At 40.2% G+C, this 23,879-nt stretch overlaps 1 protein-coding gene and 1 long non-coding RNA gene across 4 annotated transcripts in view; one reads left to right on the forward strand and one right to left on the reverse strand.

Moving 5' to 3' along the window:
* Positions 1–23,879, reverse strand: part of si:dkey-96f10.1 (6-phosphofructo-2-kinase/fructose-2,6-bisphosphatase) — a 37,426-nt gene that overhangs the window by 4,029 nt on the left and 9,518 nt on the right. The window contains exons 1-10 of one of the 2 annotated variants that reach the window (XM_047378561.1): positions 8,450–8,727; positions 7,785–7,910; positions 5,952–6,048; positions 4,278–4,344; positions 3,404–3,478; positions 3,254–3,310; positions 2,962–3,083; positions 2,372–2,579; positions 835–981; positions 385–489 (exon numbers count right to left, since the gene is read on the reverse strand). In XM_047378561.1, coding sequence (XP_047234517.1) covers positions 385–489; positions 835–981; positions 2,372–2,579; positions 2,962–3,083; positions 3,254–3,310; positions 3,404–3,478; positions 4,278–4,344; positions 5,952–6,048; positions 7,785–7,910; positions 8,450–8,540 — 1,095 coding nt within the window. In that variant the 5' untranslated portion in view covers positions 8,541–8,727. Of the gene's footprint in view, positions 1–384; positions 490–834; positions 982–2,371; positions 2,580–2,961; positions 3,084–3,253; positions 3,311–3,403; positions 3,479–4,277; positions 4,345–5,951; positions 6,049–7,784; positions 7,911–8,449; positions 8,728–23,879 lie in introns of those variants that run through there. The other variant, XM_047378566.1, reaches the window with a different exon arrangement.
* LOC124876111 lies at positions 15,563–21,342 on the forward strand. 2 transcript variants are annotated; one of them, XR_007040219.1, is made up of 13 exons: positions 15,563–15,621; positions 15,993–16,184; positions 16,307–16,514; positions 16,708–16,783; positions 16,934–17,217; positions 17,293–17,349; positions 18,030–18,235; positions 18,317–18,417; positions 18,508–18,660; positions 19,337–19,441; positions 19,549–19,674; positions 19,767–19,893; positions 20,922–21,342. It is a non-coding gene; the product is annotated as an uncharacterized LOC124876111 (long non-coding RNA). The 2 variants fall into 2 exon arrangements; XR_007040218.1 differs by having other exon boundaries at positions 16,934–17,349.

The following is a 23,879-nucleotide window of genomic DNA, read 5'->3' on the forward strand; positions in this document are numbered from 1 at the left end:
TAAAAGCTGTTTTAATCAGTCTTCATAATCCAGACCAGATCTCTGACTTTTTAGCAGCCCTGAAAATGGGATTTATTCACATGGTTTTAAACAGGATTAGTATAAAAAGTTTCTGAATGGAGACTCAAGCAGGGTTTGTAGATTCAGTGGAAAAAGGTGACTGTGCTCAGTTTTGCAGTGTTTTGACTTAAATCCACAGTTAATGCAGACAGCAGGAAGAGGAGATTGTGAGTTTGTTTTTCCTGACTTTTTATCAATGTAAAAGCTCAGCGTTTTATTGATGACATTACTGACGGCAAAAAAGTGATCGATTTTGTTTTTTCCCCCCTCCCAAATTGTTTGGGAGACGTAGGAGGGTACCTGACATATTATTAGGAGACTCACCTCTCCTTTAGGGTACCGGTATCGATACTTGTCCTGATCCCTCAGTGCGAACTCCTCAGGGTAGTGTTCCTGAATTTCCTCATATGTCATCTCCTCACAAACTCCCTGCATGGAGAAGATCAAATTAAAAAGCATCCAAGGTGTGGAGCATCCCCAAACATGCATATGTTCTGCTGAATCTGCATCAGGTTTCTGAAGGGAGAGATTCACTGCTGCAGTTTGACTGGTTTTTCTACCACAGATCAGAGCAAGTTTTTAATCCTCGATGCTAGGGGTGCAAAGATATGCTTCATGTCTTCCAATGTTTGGGGAATTTTGCTGTGTAAGTAGTAATTGTACATGAGGTTATCATGTAAAAAAGTATTCGAATCATATGAAACTTTTAAATCTCCAGTGTAAATGTTAGATACATAAATAAAATCAACATTTCCAAACAGCTTTTGGTCTCACAGCATCTATCTCATTGAGGGCTTTCCACTGTTCATACTGGACTCCCAGGGCCTCTGCAGTCTGGATGGTCCTCTTCATGTGGCTCGTCCACACCTTGAGGTCACTGATGCTCTGCCCACGCATGTACGCACCCAAAGCACTGGCAAACTGAAAAACAATAAAGCATAGCAAAGAAAATGGTTTCATTTGTGTCTTTTTTTATGTTGCATTTTCACAGAAAAAACAAAACAAAATGTTCACTTCTTGGCTGAACTACTGTGATGGATTTCCAGACTGTTTACTTGTTTTTACCTTTTTGAGAGGGTTAATTTTTAACTAAATATTAATTTTAACGAGCTCCTATCGATCTTTTCTACTTGTTTGCCATTAAGTTCTCCTTTGTTTTGTTGTTTTTTTTGATAAATATCCTATGACTGTTTGAATTTTGATTTCTCCAGTGTTGTTATTTTGTTATCTGTATTGAACCTTTATTATCTATGTACTTTGGTCTCGGTGAAACTAGGAGTGCTTCTCCAGTATGGAGCGTTCAATGAATCAAACTAAAACACACAGCCCTGGCTCCTATGGAGCATCCGACACAAACTGCATGCCAGGAGGCAGTTTATTTCTTACTTGAGCTTTCAGCACATACTCCCTCATAAACTGATGAACAGTCATAATAAACTTGGGCTAACCACTGTATTTTTCCTTTTTTCTTTATAAACTGAGTAGAAAACTGTACATCAACCCTAATCGTGAACACAGGTGCACCTCAGGGATGTGTTCTTAGCATCGCAGTCTCAATGCATTTTGAACACGACGGGTCACCCATGTACCCGCCCGACGCTATGGTGAAGTTGGCTGAATATGTCATCAGAGTGGGGTTGATAACAGTGGAGGCTCAACAACTGACCAGATGGTGCTCAGAAATGATGTGGTTGTGAACTCTAGCAAAACAAAGGAGTAGATTTAAGGAGAGCAAGGAAAACAAGATCACTTCCACTTGGTATAAATAGGGAGGAGGTGGAGATCATCAACCACATCAAATTGTTGGATCAAAACATAATGAAGGACTTGACATAGACCATTTAAACATAGTGAAGAAAGAGATGCAGACTTTTATTTCCCACAGGAAACTAAAAAAAGACAAACTTCCATCTTGGCACCTAGATTTCCACAAGACTAGAATAGAAACCATCCTGAGCTACTGGATTACAGTGGGGTACCAGAAGCTGCACGGCTTCAAAATAGGAGAGACTTGGCCAGGAATGTCAACACTGTCCTGGGGACCGAGGGACCTGGACTCCCAGATCAAACACAGAGTATTTTAGCTGCTTATCCAAAAGAGCAAGCATCATCATCATCATCATCATCAAAGACTGACCCAACCCAAGATACAAACTGTTCTCTATCAGCCAAAAAGATTCAGGACCCATCCATCTGTTCATGCTTACATGGATTGATGCATCAGAATAAAATTAATTGTGTGTATTAGGGTTAAACATCTTGGTATAATGTATCCAGAACTGAAGGTGTTGACAAAGCACCGATTTCTCACCTTTGCCCCCCGATGGGAAAGCCCAGAGTCTCCCCCAATTCGACCCACTAGGTTGAGTTCGCTCTCCCCGTGGCGAGACAAGTAGATGGATCTCGGGGTGACGTGGATGTTCATGAGGTAATAGACTATCCTGCTTTGAATGTGGTCCTGGACCCGGTTTACCAGGTATCTGCTGCCCACGTTAAAGATTTTAATGTAAGATAAACTCCTGTGGAAAAGAAAACAAGAAGAAGATCAGTAATCAAACAGCTATAATCTATTCCCAACCTTTTTTTTCAAAGGAACAACCTTTAACCTTTAGACCTCTGCCTATTTATTTGCTTATTAATCTGTTTATTTAACCTCATAAACGAACAGCTACGAGTAAAAAGGCGACTGCTGCACAGTTTGATGTAGATGGAAGTTTTTATAATTTTCTAGCTGTGAAAAATATTACAACTCTCTGTCCTATAAACATCAGCATTCCAAGATGGAAACTGTCTACTAACATAAAGGAATATATGTATAAATATAATATATACATATCATGTATTGTGAAGCACATCTGTGTAAATGGGAGGAACCTTAGACTGAGGTTGCTGTGGTTCTACCTGTCCTTGTTGTCATCCAGGGGAATGTAGGTCATTTTGTAACATTCAATCCTCTTGAGGAAATCTGCAACAGCTTCTTCTTTGTCACAGTCTAGGTAGTCCGGGCTCGTCAGCTTCACCTGCTGTTTAAAGACGAATCAAACGTTCTTTATTTGCCCCCAAAGACCACCCAGGTTCTGGATGTTTCCCATGAGGGCAGAATGTTCTTTGTTTAGTATGTCCTACTAATCTGCATCTCGTTAAAGATGAGGTTGTGCACATATATAACTACTTACATCACAGCCACACTTACTTTGATATTTTCAGCAATGATTTCAAGATCATCACATATTGACTCTACAAAGAAAACCTAAACAGGTGGAGAAAGGAGATGGAAACCATAGCATTATGTTTATGAGACAGATTTTTACATTTTATAGAAGAAATGCAAAATAAAACCAACTTTGTAGCCATTTTCTTTGCCAAAGTGGAGGATGACCTCTCTGCGCTCTGGAGTAGTGTTGGTGGCATCGAAAACCTTCCAGAGGGAAATCAAGATTTATGGGATGTATATACACCTGACCTCATGATCCTAACAGAATTTAAATATAATTCAAGGTCAAAACATACAAAACATAAAAAAAATGTAATGTGAAAATATTTAAATTTCTACAATCCATTAACATGAGGAATGTTTAATACTTGAATTGATTTACGTGTATTAAAACACACTCATCTTTGTCAACGGAGGGATGAATGGATGAATGGATGGATGGATGGATGGATGGATGGGTGGGTGGGTGGGTGGATGGATGGATGGATGGATGGGTGGGTGGGTGGGTGGGTGGATGGATGGATGGGTGGGTGGGTGGGTGGGTGGATGGATGGATGGATGGATGGGTGGATGGATGGATGGATGGATGGATGGATGGATGGATGGGTGGGTGGGTGGGTGGGTGGATGGATGGATGGATGGGTGGATGGATGGATGGATGGGTGGGTGGGTGGATGGATGGATGGATGGATGGGTGGGTGGGTGGATGGATGGGTGGATGGATGGGTGGGTGGGTGGGTGGGTGGGTGGATGGATGGATGGATGGATGGATGGATGGGTGGGTGGGTGGATGGATGGATGGGTGGGTGGGTGGGTGGGTGGATGGATGGATGGATGGATGGATGGGTGTGTGGGTGGATGGATGAATGGATGGGTGGGTGGGTGGATGGATGGATGGATGGATGGGTGCGTGGGTGGATGGATGGATGTAGGGATGGGTGCGTGGGTGGATGGATGGATGTAGGGATGGGCGGATGCTGTGCTAAAGTGAAACTGAACTCACCGCAACCTGACCCTGGTCTCTGGTAAGGTAGTCACTCACATCTTCTAGGGCCGTCTTCACACAGGCGCTGTGTTCACAAGTAAACAGAATATGTTAAGAAATAAATCTAAAAAATATATAAAACTGACTAAACTTGCACTTGAGTCCCACCCAGTTAATTATGGTTTTGAAGTCCAAACTAGGATCTGAATGACATACCTAACATAACTGTGTTCCAGTTCCAAGTCCATAACCGTCTGACTGGTTAATATTTGTGCTCAGTGACTAGACCTACTACTGCCAGGAATATAATCCAGTAAAAATGTGTTTATCTCCATTTAATGCAATATTGTATAGTACTGTATAAGCCCGGATCTGATAAGATTCAAACACAGGACAAACGACTGAGGACTCAAACACTCACACCTAAGGGCAGTTCTAGAGAGACAGTCATGTTTTTGGCCTGTGGGAAGAAGCTGAAGTGGGGTTGCTGGAGCCTATCTTCAGTGGCCATTGGGCGAGAGGCAAGAGGCGAGGGACACCCTGGACAGGCCACCAGTCCATCTCAGGGCAACACGGAGACACACAGTCAAGTCAAGTCAAGTTTATTTATGTAGCGCTTTTCAGCAACAAGGCACTCAAAGCGCTGTAGATGCCGAAAAACATTACAATGAAACAGAAAATCAAACAACAGAAAAACTAATGAAATGACATTAATAATCCTTGGGAGTTTACAGGTGAGAGCTGGTTCTAATCCAATCTTTCTAATAGAGGTAATTAGCTCATTAAGTCCTCTGTGGTAAGAAATTCATCCGGTGCTAGAAGAAAAATGATACACAGGACAATAAACTATGTAAATACACACATACTTTGGAGTAGCCAATTAGTCATGTTTAAGGGCTGAATGAGGAAGCCAGAATACCCGGAGAGAACCATCCAACTCCATGCAAAAAAGATCCCAGGCCAGGATTTGGATCCAGGACCTTCGTACTGCAAGGCAACAATGCTACCAACTGCAGCACTGTGTTTATCAGAATAAAAATGATCATAACATTTGCCAGTGAATAAAAACAGATAGATATGAGCATATGACAACATTAAACACTGCAGCGCGGTTTAAGGCTGGTCAGTTAAAAGGGGAGCCCATTCGAACCAGTAGGATTTTAGTTTAAAGGCACAAAGACAATTAAGGTCCTGCATCACAGAACCCTGGAGAATTAAAGGGTCCTTGTGGGATAATATGGAAAAATGAGATGTTTTCTGTAAGATGGAGCCAGGCCATTGGGGGCTTTTATGTCAGCTGTAGGATCTTGAACTGAATTCTGTAGGAATCCCTCATTTCACACATCAAGCAAATCACTAAAGCAGCTTTGTTTCATCTTTGTAATATCTCTAAAATAAGAACTTTTCTTTCCCAAAACAATGCAGAAAAGGTAATTGATGCTTTCATCGTTGCAGACTTGATTATTGCAAAGCCATTCTAGCTGCTTGTCTGAAGAACTCATCACAAATGTTACATTTAATCTAAAATGCAGCATCAAGCGTGTTGTTAGGTACACCCATGGGATCTCATTTTCTCTGTGTTGGTTTCCCTTCATCACCAAACTGAAAGGGCTGTTTTAAATATGCTGATATTTTTCAGTGTAACATTTTCTTTTATCCGTGTAGCAGAGTTTACTGTATGAAGGCTCATACTTGCGTATCTTCATGGCCTCTGCGTTGTCAGGTTTAAAGAATTCGTAGCTGTTGTAGGAACGGGTGGCTTCTCTTCTGTACTGCCCCACATTAAACACTAAAAACAGGAAAAAAATGATGTTACACAAAGTTTTTATCCATTCACTGTTTGCTCAGTTGTTGCACTTATCCACAGACATCAGAACAAGTTCTGATTCATCCATTAGTTCACCACATTGGCAGTTTTGGTCTTTTTTACTTCCTGACAAGAACCTTTTTAGTTGTTCTTAGGTGAGGTGTCCAGTGTCTCAAACAAGCATTAGAAGTACAGCAACAGGATTGATTTGAAATCTTAATGAAACTTAAAAACTATGATTAGCACAAAAAGTAAAGAAATTTGCGTTTGGTCGATTAATGTTCTGTTGTAAAAATGCCTCTTGCCAGTAAAAACTTAAATTGTGCCATAATTGTGAGAAAAATGAATTTATGGGTGGAGCAGCAGAGCTGAGTATGTGGGTTGCGCTCATTAAAACCTTTTAAATACTCTCTGTCAATGCCAAACAGCTTTTGGTGGAGGTAGTGTGATGGTGTGGGGTGCTATCTTCCTCACTGAAAAAACAAGGCTTGTCATACTGGTGGCAGAAAAGATTCTGCAACCAGTGACAATCTCATATCTCCTCTCTTGAAAACCAAACCCTCCATGATGTTAATTCTCATCCTTTCAGACCAGGGTTTATCAGATACTTCTTCCATGGTTTGGCAGTGGAGAAGATGGAATAGACTACCTGCTGTCTTGATCTCAGCTCCACTGCACACTGCTGGGATCATCTTGGGGGGCTGTTCGTACCAGAGTGGCCAACACAACCACAATGGCTCTTTTGTGACAGATGCTGGTTGAATATTGGTCCAGTGTGTGAATGTGTAGGGACCTCTCATGCACTACTGAAGCCCCTGGTTGTAAGGTGAATAAATTATTAAATTGCTAATATGTCTCGTTTCTTCTAACTTTAACCATCTAATCCAATAAACGGCACCAAACAAGTTTGGCTGTTGCTGAGAAGATTTGGCAAGTGTTTCAAAGGTGCAACCTCTATACTAAACTCTGCTGTCAACCCACAAATGCATTTTCCTCACAAATGTGGCACCCTTGAAAGGCAAATAATCAGTATGAGCGTTATTACCAAGAAGCATTGTTAGAACCAAGAAATACTCATTCATACACCAATTTCCTTACTTTTGTGTGAAGTTTGTAATTCATAAATCAAAAAGACATGTTTTCCAACTCTTGACCTATAAATTCTTATCTCCACAACTGACCAAAACACCTAACTTACAGGACAAATAAAGAGATTAATTTAATGTGTAACAGCTCTATAACAGAAAGCAACTGGGCTTCTTTTCTCCTTCCTTGTAGAAGTGTCATAAAATCAATGTACATCAATACCTGAACACCCAGTTTCTTCCTACCTGAAGACCATTGATTCTTTAGAAGATCAAAAATGTCCCTGTTGACTCCATCTGCTTTTTATTTAGTGTCTGGTGGTTGTGGATGTAGAAACAGTTCTTAGTTCAAAGTGGTGTATGTATACAACTGTGAATGTTATTAGTTCAGTCATTTACTTGTTACGATGTGTCCTATCTTCATATGTTCATGCATCTTATCTGAAAGCTTTGTTAATAATGACATCACAGGTATAATCCACACCCAATGATAGAGATCAGGGGTCAAAAAGTAACAAATAATGAAGAATTTCACTCTGGTGATTTCAAGGACTGAAAGAAATGTTACGGCAACGCTGAAGGTGCTGTAGTAAAATGTACATTTTGGTGGAACCTGGTGCTGCTAGATGTTACCTTTGGTTGATACCCCAATCCAGTTCAGGTACCTGGTGAGCTTCTTAGAAATATAGGTTTTCCCTCGAGCCGGCAGACCAACCATCACTATCATGGTCGGGGAATTGGTGAACTGGGGAACCGAAGCTGAAACACATTAAACGTATGAAATAATTAAAACTAACTGCTGGACACATGCTGGTGTGTAGGTCACAGTTGGTACCCAGTAAGAAGCCTTCACATTTTTATATTTCTTTCCATTTTTAGAAGGCAAGAAATTAACCTGCTTTGATTTCTTCTCAGTTAAGATGAACATCCAAGCTACAGTTAAGTCACTGAATCAGTCTAGTTTGTACTGCGATGATGACTTTACACTGCGAGTCATCATCTTTTAAACTGATCTGTTCTCCCTGAAAGCAGGTTTGGGTTATCATTCGACTGGGTTATTACTGTTAACTGCAGAACAAGGGGACAACACGGGGACCCACTGTGACCCTTTGGGGTCACCGCCCTTTAGGTCTTATCCACGTGTTTCCAAAATAAGAAACCCTCTAAATCCAGAGGAGCAAAGTATTAAGAACAGCTGCCCCCTAAAAGTAATTCACAAATATCAAAACCCATGAACCTACAGTGAGTCAGAACCAAGGCTAACAGCGCCGTATCTGACTCTGTGCATGTCTACTCACAGCCTCTGCGTTTGCTCAGTCTGCTTCTCATCCAGGGAACCCAGGTCTTTTCCAGAGGGGTTCGTGTGAGTGTTGCTTGGTTCTGTGACATGGCTTCAACAATCAGCTGTGTGTGTGTTTGTTAGTGGCTTTGCCTCGTCTCAAGAGTCGGTGTGTGTTTAACAGCAGGGAGGAACAAGAGCTTCCCAGTTAAAACATGCAGAGTTTGAACTTTCTCACATTGTGTCAGGAGTGGGAGGAGTCTGAGCGGATGGCCCGTCACCAACCTGTTTGGTTCACTGAAGAGGGTAAGGTGTGTTTGATTGGTCGGCTGGTCTGTTTGTCATGTTAACCGACCAAATGAAGTCCAGTCAGCAGAACTCTACACTTTGACCTGGACAAAAAGTGAGTAAACTCTTCAGAGTCAGCACTGAAGATATGACCCTTCAAAAAATGTAAAGAAGTCAATGTACAGCTTGTATAAATTTGCTGTCTGTTCAAAATAACACCACACAAACCCCTTTAACGTCTAAACCACTGGCAACAAAAGTAAATACACCCCTAAGTGAAAATGTCCAAAATTGTGCCATTTCCCCTTCTCTATCATGTGACGTATTGGTGTGACAATGTCTCAGGTGTGAATGGGGAGGAGGTGTGTTAAATTTGGTGTTATCGCTCTCAGTCACTGGAAGTTCAACATGGCACCTCATGGCAAAGAACCCTCCAAGGATCTGAAGAAAAGGATTGTTGCAACATAAAAATGGCCGAAGCTATAAGAAGATGGCCAACACCCTGAAACTGAGCTGCAGCACGGTGGCCATGCATTAGTTTAACACGACAGGGTCCATTAAGCACAGGCCTCACCATGGTCCACCAGAGAAGTTGAACACATGTGCTCAGGGTCATATCGAGATCTATGAGTGCTGCCAGCATTGCTGCAGAGCTTGGAGGGGTTTGGGGTCAGCCTGCCAGTGCTCAGACCATACACCGCATATTGCATCAAATTGTCCTGCATGGCTATCGTCCCAGAAGGAAGCCTCTTCTAAAGATGATGCACAAGAAAGCCTGTGTTAGAATTATGATTATTGATTAATTCATATTTATCAAGAATTATAATTAAAAATCATAATTTGAGAAAATCAATTTCTTAACCAAAAATCCTCATTTATGAATCGAAACCAGAGATGTCTTCTGGTGTTGTAATTGTGGCTCAACGCCTCTGATAATTACAACCCTTAAATACTCAGTAATAATTGATAACTATTACCAGAGATGTCACTGTTTAATCAACCGTTTCTGCTGAAACGTGGGGAACTTTAACCTTATGTTGACTGACAAATCACTCTTGCACAAAATAAACACAAACGCCTTCTCTTTATCTACGTGAATCTTTATTAAATCAACTTCCTGATCCACCTCGCTATTCCGATTCAATAATCTTCACCTAATCAAACATGCAAAGTTCTACACAGAAGGGTAAAAAAATATCTAACTAAACAGATAAAACAAAACAGCAGTTATGGCAAAAGTGATAATCCTGACAAAGGAATATGGTGTTGAACGGAGTTTTGGGAGCGTAGCCCCCCCAACCTGTAGCTTAGTTACGGTGAGTCGTAAAACTTTCCCCACCGCTGGGGATGTTGGAGAAGACAAAGGGTTAGAAAACTTTTGGCAGCAACTCATAAAACCCGAAGTTGGAGACAAAGAAAATGCTGAATTTCATCATGAGGTTATTATAGTAGTCAGTCTTACGGCGCACCTACGCTCAGGTGTTCGCACGGTAAAAACACAACTTGAGAAGCGTGGCGGCCTCATAGTCCAACAGCAAGTTTCAAAACAATGGCATGCACATACAATTCAGAACAAATCAGACTATAAGTGGCAAATCTAATTGCACTAAAATCCTAGCTCTACCCTGGCCAGACTACTTTACTAGAAATAAAATAATAAACAGAACGGAGTTACTTGGTGGAGTCTTCCTTCTGGGGCAGCGAGCGAGGAAAAGGTGGAGAGAGTTACTTGCGCGTCCGCAGTTAAACTCAAAGAAGAGCGAAGGTGGCGATCCGTCTCCTTGAAACCTCTGTGAGGTTTTTTTTTCTTCTGTTACGTGTTAAACTCACCTCTTCGATCGGCAAAGTAAAATTTCTGGCCTTCTTATTCCAGAAACCTCTTTCATGAATTTTTCTTTTTCGTTGGCCAACGGAGGAGAATAAACGAAAAATCCACGTGGGACTTGGGACGCCCCGTCATATCAGCCGCAGTGTCCGCTGGGATTCGTAGCAGCGGACTATCCTGGGATACAAAATGGCCGATGACGCCAAAAGGCCTGGTAGCGTCCAGCAACGTGCAAATGGTCCAATATTCAGCACAACATGTGGTCCAACACCTGCAAATATTTTGGCAGGTGACTGAATGACTGATGGGAGAGCAGCTCTGTTGTGATCGTTACAAGGCCTCATAAAGCAGCTGTTAAGGCTTTTTTCATACGTGTCACAGATCAGACAATGTTTTTCCTAAAGGTCAAATGATCATCAGGTGCTGCTCTGAAATTCAGGCATCTACAGGGCCTTGCAAAAATATTCACACCCTTCAAACTTTTCACATTGTCACATCCAAAAATGAATGTATTTTATTGGGATTTTATGTGATGGATAAACACAAATTACTGCATAATTGTGAAGTAGAAAGAAAAATAAATGATTTTCAAACCTTTCTTAGGTCTAGAAGTCAGGAAATGTGGTGTGTATTTGTATTCAGACCCCTGAGTCCCTTAAAACCACAGACTGCTGTTGTTATAGCTGCAAGCCTTTTTGGGGAATGTCTCTACGAGCTTCATGCAACTAAAGACGTAAAGAATTTGTTTTTTTCTTTTAAAGAATTTTTTCGGCACTAGAGGCCTTTATTTTTGATAGTAGGCAGACAGGAAGGAGGGGGCTCTATATGTGGTCGCGTGCTAACCCCTACACCACCAGCGCCGTGCCCGACATAAAGAAATTTTAGACAATTTATCTTCTTGGCAAATAACTCGAGCTGGGTCAGGCTGCATTGAGACAGTCTGTGTACATCAGTTTTTGAGTCGTTCTGTAGATTCTCAATTGGATTTTGTTCCAGACTTTAACTAGGCCACTCTAACATGAATGTAGCTTGATATAAGCCATACCATCATAGCTCTGCCTACATGTTTACGGTCGTTTTTCTGCTGGAAGGTGGACCTCCACCCCAATCTCAAGTCTTTTGGAGCCTCTAACAGGTTTTCTTGTCCAGTTTGTCACTTTAGGTTTCGCGTCCATGTCTTGGTAGGACTCCAGTCAGTCCATCCCCTTTCCATGTTCAGATGATGGATTGAACAGAGCTCTGTGAGATATTCAGAGCTTGGGACATTGTTGTAGAACCTAAACCTGCTTTAAACATCACCACAACGCTCTCCCTTTCATGTCCGCTGTGTTCCTTGGTCTTAATGAAGCTGTTTGTTCTCCGATGTTCCCTAAAAAATCTCTTCAGGACAGAAACAGAACAGCTGCAGATTGAATAAGATTACATTACACACAGCTAGACTTTGCTCACTTGTTAGGTGACTTCTAAAAGCAATTGGTTGCACTGGATTTTCTTTAAGGGTAATAGATCAAAGGGGATTGAAGTCAGTGGTGGATGTGATCAGCTGGGCTTCAGTAGGCAGAAAACCTGCTACCAAATACCATTAACTACCTTTGAATTGGAATGTATGTAATTGAATTTAAATCAGTCTATAGTCCGATGGGTTATGATGCTCCTTCCTGCTTTGGCTGCGAGTATATTACACAGTTATTACTGGACGGTCTCAGGTATGGGGTAAGAACGCTGTCAAAAACAATGTGTATGCAAAGAGGGAAATGTGTACATATTAGTCAATAGTTGTGCATAAGTAAAATCCAAAAGAGGTATTGTATATTTTCTCTATAAGAATACAAAATAAAACGTTTCAGCTTCAAGAAATTACAAATATAAGGTTCAAGTTTACAGTTGTGGTTTATTCTTTATGAATATAATATGCTATAACCGTTTGTGAATACGATTTATTTTCTTTGAGAATACGAATCTACAGCACTCGTAAAAAATCACCCCGAGACTGTAGAGTAAGTGGAAGGAGAGAGTTAATAGAGCAAGGTGTGCATGAACAACAATTAAGGTTAGAAAAAGGTTTGGAGCTCAGGAAGATGTTCATCAGTAAAGAACTGGTGAGCAGATGATCAGGCTGGTTAGTGGAGCACAGAGTTAGGCCTTGGATGACGAAAAAGGGTAATGGGAGATAATTCAGTCTAAAAGGAATATTAGGAACAGAGGGGAGACAGGGGGGAAATCAAGAGTATTATAAATAAAGCATTGTTCTTATTTTTATGAAATACAAAACTAAAACATAGAATATAGTGGGTGGAGTTATACAATGATGTACAGTAGGTGGCGGTATGCACCTCTGAGTTTGTTGCGAACCACCAGCAGAAGAAGAAGAAGAAGAAGAAGCAGCAGGACTGGCGCTAAGATGACGGACCAAGAAAGTACGGTACAAAGCCAGGTAAAACATTACATTAAAATTGTTTCGGAACATTGGTAGTTTTATTTTTTAAATCATATAACAATCTAGTAGATAGACAATATACAGCTTTACTTTATAAGTTTATTACCGCTGACTGAATACACACAGTATGAAACGGGTGTTTTTCCTGCTATTTAGTTGGAAACTGCTACTTGGGTCTTCTTGAATTTTTAAATAAATAAGTTATCATCCACATGTTTTTTTCAACGACATACTGCTTTACACATAAATGTACAATTTTTATCACAGTTATATGTATCTTAATGTCGCTAATATCAAAAATATATAGGATAAGTAACCTTTTTCATGTAGCTTTTTTAACCTCGTAACTGTATTGGCTTCTTTGTTAGGTCCAGTTAGCGGATATTCTAAACAGAAGGTTAAGTTCTCCAGGGACGGTCAGAGGCAGTTAGACAGGATAATGCAAGACAGTCTGTTGAGGGACAGACAACCCAAATGGGGACAGCTTCACAGTCAGGACAACTAATAAGATGTCCTCAGAGTAGTGGATCATTGAGGTAGTCATAGGAAACCTTGAGACAGGCCTGGGACACACTATGCCGTCATGGATTAAAATCCTGAGCTGCAGGAATTTAATCCATGACAGGTAGTGTGTTACCAATAGCTGTCTTTGAGACTGTGGTCCCAGCTCTCTTCAGGTCATTGACTAGGTTGCCCCATGTAGTTCTGGGCTGATCCCTCACCTTTCTGAGGATCATTGATTCTCCATGAGGTGAGATCTTGCATGGGGTTCCAGTTGAAGAGCAATTGGCAGAGTTTCTTCCGTTTTCTAATAATTGAGCCAACAGTTGTTGCCTTTTGACTAAGCTGCTTGCCTACTGTCCTGTAGCCCATCCCAGCCTTGCGCATGGTTAGGGTTAGGTTTCTCCACAGTTTTCCCTGGTGTCCTTGGACAGCTCTTTGGTCTAGCCCATGGTGGAGAGGTACATGTAACTTCAATATATATCTCCCTACCCTTTCGACATTGTGATGGAAATTCTTGCAGTAAGCATTTCACAGTGTATGACCTTTTTTATCTTACTCCTCAGAACATCTGTGTTAGAGGAAGAAGCTGTAAAAGCCATTATCAGAAGTTTAATGGTTCAGACCCATCTTTTAGGACAATGTCAGGAAGGGCAGTTAGGTCTGTTCCTAGATAACCTTGTCACCTTTGAACTCAAGAAGGGTTTGGGTCATAAAACATAGACTCTTTGCAGTTGAGATAACACTGTCTTGTTCTGGTATAAATATTGTGTGAAAATAGCGTTCGGGACTCTGTTCAACTGACTTGCTTGGTGACAGAGTCATTCAAACGCTGAATGCCTTTGAATAAAACTTATTAAGACAAAGTCCGGATTTTTCTCTTCTTGTGAGTCAACTTCTACCCACTTTGATAAGAAAATTCCACAACAACATTGTAAAGAAACAACCACACCACTAAAATTGCTTCTCTGCCTCAGTTAAACACCCCACAATCCTGCATCACTATCACCGTCACATGACCAAACAAAGACCACATGGCCACACAACTGTCTGTAAGATGGAAATAAACATCGGTTGTTAATGGCGGCCCAATTTTACTTATCAGACCAATACCAATATGTTACAATTTAACTGACATCGGCTGATACCGACGTTAATGGTGATATATTGTGCATGCCTAATGCAAATCTTTGTTCTTGTATCATTTGACACGATAAAGTGACCAAATGCCAAGGTAAAATAAGAAACGTGACTTCCAGTTTCTATTCTGTTTACAGGAAACCTGTTTCAATCCCAACTATACCATGTTGCCATTTTTCTGAGGTTTTCAGAAGGGCTCCTTTTGTTCTAGAGCGCTGGCACATTGCAGGGGTGACTAATACTGAGTGTTAAGAGGAAAACATGTCAAATGAAACCTCAGCCTCCCTTTTTGATAACTTTACACAAGTTACTTCATCATACCAAGCATCAAGTTTTCCAAATATGGATAAAATAATATAACAGCTATTAGGATTACACCAAATTTTAAGAGTTGGGTGCCATAGAAAGGCTTACATTAGATGCTGCTGGATTTTAGCCTGTTGATGAAAAGTAAGTTAGAACAGAGTTCAAGGTTCTTCTTCCTATTCTTGGAATGAAACATTTGTTGCATAGATGCAAATTCAGCTGAAAGATAAAAATATAGTTGAAAAAAATCACCCCGAGACTGTACAGTAAGTGGAAGGAGAGAGTTAATAGAGCAAGGTGTGCGTGAACAACAATTAAGGTTAGAAAAAGGTTTGGAGCTCAGGAAGATGTTCATCAGTAAAGAACTGGTGAGCAGATGATCAGGCTGGTTAGTGGAGCACAGAGTTAGGCCTTGGATGACGAAAAAGGGTAATGGGAGATAATTCAGTCTAAAATGAATATTATCAACAGAGGGGAGATAGGGGGGAAATTAAGAGTATTATAAATAAAGCATTGTTCTTATTTTTATGAAATACAAAACTAAAACATAGAATATAGTGGGTGGAGTTATACAATGATGTACAGTAGGTGGCGGTATGCACCTCTGAGTTTGTTGCGAACCACCAGCAGAAGAAGAAGAAGCAGCAGGACTGGCGCTAAGATGACGGACCAAGAAAGTACGGTACAAAGCCAGGTAAAACATTACATTAAAATTGTTTCGGAACATTGGTAGTTTTATTTTTTAAATCATATAACAATCTAGTAGATAGACAATATACAGCTTTACTTTATAAGTTTATTACCGCTGACTGAATACACACAGTATGAAACGGGTGTTTTTCCTGCTATTTAGTTGGAAACTGCTACTTGGGTCTTCTTGAATTTTTAAATAAATAAGTTATCATCCACATGTTTTTTTCAACGACATACTGCTTTACACATAAATGTACAATTTTTATCACAGTTATATGTATCTTAATGTCGCTAATATCAAAAATATATAGGATAAGTAACCTTTTTCATGTAGCTTTTTTAACCTCGTAACTGTATTGGCTTCTTTGTTAGGTCCAGTTAGCGGATATTCTAAACAGAAGGTTAAGTTCTCCAGGGACGGTCAGAGGCAGTTAGACAGGATAATGCAAGACAGTCTGTTGAGGGACAGACAACCCAAATGGGGACAGCTTCACAGTCAGGACAACTAATAAGATGTCCTCAGAGTAGTGGCTCTGGACAGTCAGTGCATCAAGAAATGGCGAGGTATGTTTCACCTTAGCCACAGTCTTGTTTATCAAGTGTATATCTTATGATCTTTCATTTCTATTATCCTTCTGGTCATTTGACACCATATTAATTTCTGTTATCATCGAATTACATTTTAGGTCTTTTCCTGGACTTTTTCGCAGAGAGGCAAAAGGCAAAAGATGTTTCGCTCCCTATGCACGACTACAAAAAGGTTTTCTGGTTAACTTTTTCTTACTTGATAGACATCGTTCAAAAACACCCAAAGGAGATGAAGAGCTGCAGCTCATACTGGCTGGTCTTGGGAAAAGGTCTCTCACGGTAACCGAAAGCTTCACACATTCCCAGGTATTTCTCTTTAAGGTTTATTAATTTGGGTTTAATAGCTATTAAGGTGGTGTATTGTATAAATAAATTGGATATTTAAAATTAATGACAAATTTTACCCTCAGATTCAAGAATAACAGATGTATGAGAAATATTTTTTTATTTTACTGTATTTACAACACTCAGTAACTATATCTAAAATGTTTTGTTCAAGCTGACAGATTTTCTGCTCAATGCATTTCCACGGCTTAGCAGTATTAATGGTGGCTGGCTGTTACACAAGTCTACAGGTATGGGTGGATTTTATGTTATTTTTTATGTTCTTTCTTAAAAGAACATAAAAAATGTGTAAATTCAGTGTTATGCAACTAGTTTCACCAGGTGAAGTGGCATAGACTCGAGTAATAAATATTTATGATTGTCTCCTTTTACATTTGTAGGTGGAGGTGGGCAGCGAACATTAGTTGTCATTCCTCCCGGTTCTGATGGATATAGTGGGCAGCAGCTAAAAGCAGTCAGTGGAAATGGAAAATGTACACTGTACATAGCCCCTTTACAGGAGGAAATAGATACCGCTCCCTTACCACCAGAAGCAAAAGAATTTGAAAACATGCCCAAAGCCCCATGCACCACCTGCAAGAAGATGGTTCCACTTCAAGCGCTTCCATTTCACATTAAGAGCTGCATAGATGAGAGTATTGATCTGGACAGTTCCCCAGAGAGTGTATGTCAGTTATTGGCTGTCAGTATGTGAACATTTGCTGTAATTTTAACAGTTATTTGGTATTGTGTGATTTAGGGAAGCTGCAACCCAGACCACATGCCTCCATTAAGCACAGAATCTCAGACAAAGATGGTGAGAAAGGCATCTTTCTTGTTGTTGTTTGCTTTGATTAATCATGTAAGCTTATGTGTTATACATTTTATATTACTATTTTAGACTGCAGAGTGTCCAGTCTGCAGAGGTGTATTCGACATTGATACAATAGAAACACATGCATCTGACTGTGGAATATGGTGCTTGAATTTGAAATGAACTTTTATTTTCAATAGCATTTTAATTTGTGCTGTGCTTATTGCATATATATTCTATTTTTTCCCTGTAGCTCTTCAGACAAAGAAGGCAATGTTGGCATTTCAAGTGCACAAATCCGTTCTTTTCAAAGGTTAAAAAAAAAAACCCTCCCAATGACACTCAGATCACAGTTAGTAAGTGTAGATCCTAGTGAGTTCATAGTTAGATGAGAAAACCTGACTCTGCTCTAGGTCATCCCAAAGGTGTTCTGTACGGTTCAGGCCAGGACTCTGTGCAAGGCCGGTCATGTTTTTCTACACTGAACTTGATATACCTGCAGTCATGGAAGTGATCCATTTATTTGTTGGTGTGCCCCAACACTTCTTGTAAAATAGCGTATTAGACCAGCTTTCATAACGCGTGACTTTGCCCTATTTGATCAAAGTATTATCATGAGTTTTGTTATATATGTTTTAATTTATAACATACCTATCCTTATGTATTATGTCAAAACATTACAGCTGAGATGAAATCTTGAACTGGATCAGTTGCCAAGTGGATGAAAGCAGCACCTTTTCCCTCTGCGTTTCAAGAATCAACCTCTTTAGTCGGGGAATGCAACCGTGGCAACGCCAAAAGAAATCTCTTCCAAATTGCAGATTGAAAGTTTCTTTTTTTGGAGAATCTGGCATTGATACGGGCGCTCTAAGTAAAGAGTTTCTAACAGGTACTATTGCAACATCTCTCTACGTTTCAGAGTTAAAAGTCTCCAGAGTGTGTGTGTGTATATTTCTGTTTTCCTGTTCAGAAATGATTGCTGAGATCGAAAAGAAACTATTTGTGGGCAGTGCTGACAAGAAAGGCAAAAATCCTCTGTACTGTCTGAACAGCCTGGATAAGTTATTTCAGGTACGTTGTGTTATCACGTTCGTTTTGTGTAAATACATTTGTACACTCTAGTTAAATCCAATAAACTGTTTTTATTCTCTTGATATTTAGGACTGCAGGACAAGTAATGGCAGTTAGTATTGCACAAAGAAGTAGTGAATGGTGCTACAGATACCTGTGCTCTGGTGATTCGGTGATTCAGACAGCATACAGGTGTCAAGTAATGACATCACAGACTCAGAGCTGTTGCACCTTATTACAGAGGTAACAATGATAACATTTTGAAAGCTGACCAAATACTGTACCATGTCTTTTGTTTGTTCCAACTTCATTGGAATTGGTGTTGCATGTTAAAACTTTGTTGAAGTGACAACAGTTAATTACTTATGTATATGCATGGCCTCTTTGTACATTGTGTACAGTATTAGGCAAATGAGTATTTTGACCATATTTAGGCATATTTCTTACTCTAAGCTCGATCAACTTGAATGCTTAATGTATTTTTAGCATAACAGGTGATATGTAGCTGGGTATTAAGGGAAGGTGTGGTCTAAGGAGGGCAACACCCTATATCAAGGTGTGCATAATGATTCGGCACCTTCTTTTCTTTTGGCAAAATTGGTCAAAAAGGAGATTTGACTGTCGGTGAAAAGTCAAGAATTAACTGAAGTCGCTCAGAGGAATGCAAAACTATTGAAACTGCTAAGATATTGGGGCGTGATTAGAGAGCCATCGAACATGTTGCAAATAGTCAACAGGGATGTAAGAAACGTATTGAGAAACAAACCCAGCAAATTAACTGCCAAGAACTTGAGAAGAATCATGTGTGAAGCTACCAGGAACCTATTATCTCCCAGTTCTGTAACATTCCTTAACTGCAACCTACCTGGAGAACCTACAAGATGTTGGGAAAGTTATTTAAAGCTTTTTCTGTCTTCAGGTAAACAGGGCAACTGATGAGAACATTAATGACCTTATTGATGACATTGTAGGCTGTGGTTATACTGGAAAAGTGTCTGTGGATAAAAAAAGACCTTATTACCAGGTAATGATTTAATAAGGTTATATGGATATCACTGGTTTTCCAAACATGGAGACTATTTTTGGTGAATAACTTCCACTGAAATACCTTTTATAAACCTTATGTTTCAGGGCTGTTGTCCTGCACTCAACAATGAGACTTGTACCGATGTTGGAGCAGCTAAGAAAAGGTCTGCGGCTGTACGGCCTCCTTGAGGCCTTTGTCTGCCTCTGTTTGTTCCAGGGGAAGATGACAGAGTTGGTATACATTTTTTATGTTGTCTCAATTAAACTATTTAGATAAATATTTAGCATGATTTATGTGTTCTTTGATGATTTTTGCATGCCAGGTGGATGCAGCATTTGTCCTGGAAAGGTTCAAACCCGTATTCAGTGAGAAGGGTTCTGTGAAATACAGCAGAGAAATAAACATCATGAACTTTTTTCAAGACTTTCTACAAGATATTGAGGACTGTGGTATGTTTCAGCGGGCAGTAGTATGTTAGTTATTGCCTATTAACAATGTTAAAGTGGAGGGATAATGTTCTGGCTGGTGTCTGCATGTCCATTTGTATGTACTCTTAGCAACATATTTTCAAATCACTGAACAATTTTCACTGAAACTAGTAAACATTGATCATACATGTAGAGTCATATTCAATAAATTAGAATATGCAATCCAATGAGGCTTGGAGCAGGTATGAAACATTTTATTAAGCCCACATTTCTGGATTTTAAAAAAATGGCTACAACATTGTCAGTTTCATAGATATTGAGGTAGTTTTGTATGTAAGTAGCTGAGAGTGATCCTTAATTTATACTCTGAGCACTATCTGATCCTTTGACATCTGTTTAAAACTTTTGAATAACAATTGGAGTTAATTTGCATGATCCTATTTAAAATATATCATGAACAACTGGACATTTCTATGACCCTTTCAGAAATCACTGGGTGTACATCTATACAGCACATGAAAAAGGTTTAAAATAAAGCAACTGGACCTCACTTCTTGTGGTTGAAAATGTTTCGCGCTAAGAGCAAAATGTCTTTAACTACAAGAACTGAAGTCCAGTTGCTTTATTTTTAAACCATTTTGGAATTTGCCATGTCTGAGAACCTTTATTATCATATCTATACAGCTGGTAAACCTTTTAGCTAAACCCAATCCAATATGTCTGCTACAATTAATTGACCTACACAAGAATGGTTGTAACTCAATGTGTTTTACAGATGCTGAGTTACATTTACATTGTGATAGTAACTAGTTCATTCACTATACATACTGAAAGTGCCAACATATCATGGAGGATCACAGAAATATTGCTATATAGTATGAGATTATGCATAATATTGATTTCAAGGTTTAACCCAAACTGTCACCACTTTCTCAACATAAGATGATGTTAGTCTAAAACTGACAGGAAAGGTAACATTTCTTTTCTAGAAATGCTAGGCGTTTAATTTGTTTTCTTTTTCCCTCACTAACATTAATCTGTCTTTGAAGAACAAGATGTCCAGTGTGATGAAGAAAGTGATGATCCACAGCAGCTGACTGTTGGGAAAGTCATGCAGTGGATGACAGGACAGGCGCACAAACCTGTACTGCCTAGTGAGAAGAAGGATTTCTTTATAACTGGGAAATTCTACCATGACTGTTTTCCTATTGTTAGTTCATGTAGCCGCACCATTACATTTCCAGTTGTTCATCTGACAACCCTGATCCAGTTCAAAGAAAATATGGTAACATCCTTAACTCATGAGCAGTCCTTTAATAGGGCCTGAGACATTTGGCCTTTTCATTGATTCAGTTACTACTTAAAGCCATAAATACACATTTGGTGTTTTTTATTTTTATTTACTGCAGGTTTTGTGTGAACAAAATAAGTTTTTTGGTTTTGATAGTTCCATCAATTTCATGTAAAATTCTTTTAAATCTAACAGTTTTTGTTTTGTTTTACTAGAGGTACAACCTACAGGTCCTTCTCAAAATATTAGCATATTGTGATAAAGTTCATTATTTTCCATAATGTCATGATGAAAATTTAACATTCATATATTTTAGATTCATTGCACACTAACTGAAATATTTCAGGTCTTTTCTTGTCTTAATACGGATGATTTTGGCATACAGCTCATGAAAACCCAAAATTCCTATCTCACAAAATTAGCATATTTCATCCGACCAATAAAAGAAAAGTGTTTTTAATACAAAAAAAGTCAACCTTCAAATAATCATGTACAGTTATGCACTCAATACTTGGTCGGGAATCCTTTTGCAGAAATGACTGCTTCAATGCGGCGTGGCATGGAGGCAATCAGTGGCACTGCTGAGGTCTTATGGAGGCCCAGGATGCTTCGATAGCAGCCTTTAGCTCATCCAGAGTGTTGGGTCTTGAGTCTCTCAACGTTCTCTTCACAATATCCCACAGATTCTCTATGGGGTTCAGGTCAGGAGAGTTGGCAGGTCAATTGAGCACAGTGATACCATGGTCAGTAAACCATTTACCAGTGGTTTTGGCACTGTGAGCAGGTGCCAGGTCGTGCTGAAAAATGAAATCTTCATCTCCATAAAGCTTTTCAGCAGATGGAAGCATGAAGTGCTCCAAAATCTCCTGATAGCTAGCTGCATTGACCCTGCCCTTGATAAAACACAGTGGACCAACACCAGCAGCTGACACGGCACCCCAGACCATCACTGACTGTGGGTACTTGACACTGGACTTCTGGCATTTTGGCATTTCCTTCTCCCCAGTCTTCCTCCAGACTCTGGCACCTTGATTTCCGAATGACATGCAGAATTTGCTTTCATCCAAAAAAAGTACTTTGGACCACTGAGAAACAGTCCAGTGCTGCTTCTCTGTAGCCCAGGTCAGGCGCTTCTGCCGCTGTTTCTGGTTCAAAAGTGGCTTGACCTGGGGAATGCGGCACCTGTAGCCCATTTCCTGCACACGCCTGTGCACGGTGGCTCTGGATGTTTCTACTCCAGACTCAGTCCACTGCTTCCGCAGGTCCTCCAAGGTCTGGAATCGGCCCTTCTCCACAATCTTCCTCAGGGTCCAGTCACCTCTTCTCGTTGTGCAGCGTTTTCTGCCACACTTTTTCCTTCCCACAGACTTCCCACTGAGGTGCCTTGATACAGCAGTCTGGGAACAGCCTATTTGTTCAGAAATTTCTTTCTGTGTCTTACCCTCTTGCTTGAGGGTGTCAATAGTGGCCTTCTGGACAGCAGTCAGGTCGGCAGTCTTACCCATGATTGGGGTTTTGAGTGATGAACCAGGCTGGGAGTTTTAAAGGCCTCAGGAATCTTTTGCAGGTGTTTAGAGTTAACTCGTTGATTCAGATGATTAGGTTCATAGCTCGTTTAGAGACCCTTTTAATGATATGCTAATTTTGTAAGATAGGAATTTTGGGTTTTCATGAGCTGTTTGCCAAAATCATCCGTATTAAGACAATAAAAGACCTGAAATATTTCAGTTAGTGTGCAATGAATCTAAAATATATGAATGTTAAATTTTCATCACGACATTATAGAAAATAATGAACTTTGTCACAATATGCTAATTTTTTGAGAAGGACCTGTATATGTATAACCTATATGTACAGGGGTTGGACAATGGAACTGAAACATCTGTCATTTTAGTGTGGGAGGTTTCATGGCTAAATTGGACCAGCCTGGTAGCCAGTCTTCATTGATTGCACATTGCACCAGTAAGAGCAGAGTGTGAAGGTTCAATTAGCAGGGTAAGAGCACAGTTTTGCTCAAAATATTGAAATGCACACAACATTATGGGTGACATACCAGAGTTCAAAAGAGGACAAATTGTTGGTGCACATCTTGCTGGCGCATCTGTGACCAAGACAGCAAGTCTTTGTGATGTATCAAGAGCCACGGTATCCATGGTAATGTCAGCATACCACCAAGAAGGACGAACCACATCCAACAGGATTAACTGTGGACGCAAGAGGAAGCTGTCTGAAAGGGATGTTCGGGTGCTAACCCGGATTGTATCCAAAAAACATAAAACCACGGCTGCCCAAATCACGGCAGAATTAAATGTGCACCTCAACTCTCCTGTTTCCACCAGAACTGTCCGTCAGAAGCTCCACAGGGTCAATATACACGGCCGGGCTGCTATAGCCAAACCTTTGGTCACTCATGCCAATGCCAAACGTCGGTTTCAATGGTGCAAGGAGCGCAAATCTTGGGCTGTGGACAATGTGAAACATGTATTGTTCTCTGATGAGTCCACCTTTACTGTTTTCCCCACATCCAGGAGAGTTACGGTGTGGAGAAGCCCCAAAGAAGCGTACCACCCAGACTGTTGCATGCCCAGAGTGAAGCATGGGGGTGGATCAGTGATGCTTTGAGCTGCCATATCATGGCATTCCCTTGGCCCAATACTTGTGCTAGATGGGCGTGTCACTGCCAAGGACTACTGAACCATTCTTGAGGACCATGTGC

Source organism: Girardinichthys multiradiatus, chromosome 1 (genome assembly GCF_021462225.1).
Source record: "Girardinichthys multiradiatus isolate DD_20200921_A chromosome 1, DD_fGirMul_XY1, whole genome shotgun sequence".
Taxonomy (NCBI): domain Eukaryota; kingdom Metazoa; phylum Chordata; class Actinopteri; order Cyprinodontiformes; family Goodeidae; genus Girardinichthys; species Girardinichthys multiradiatus.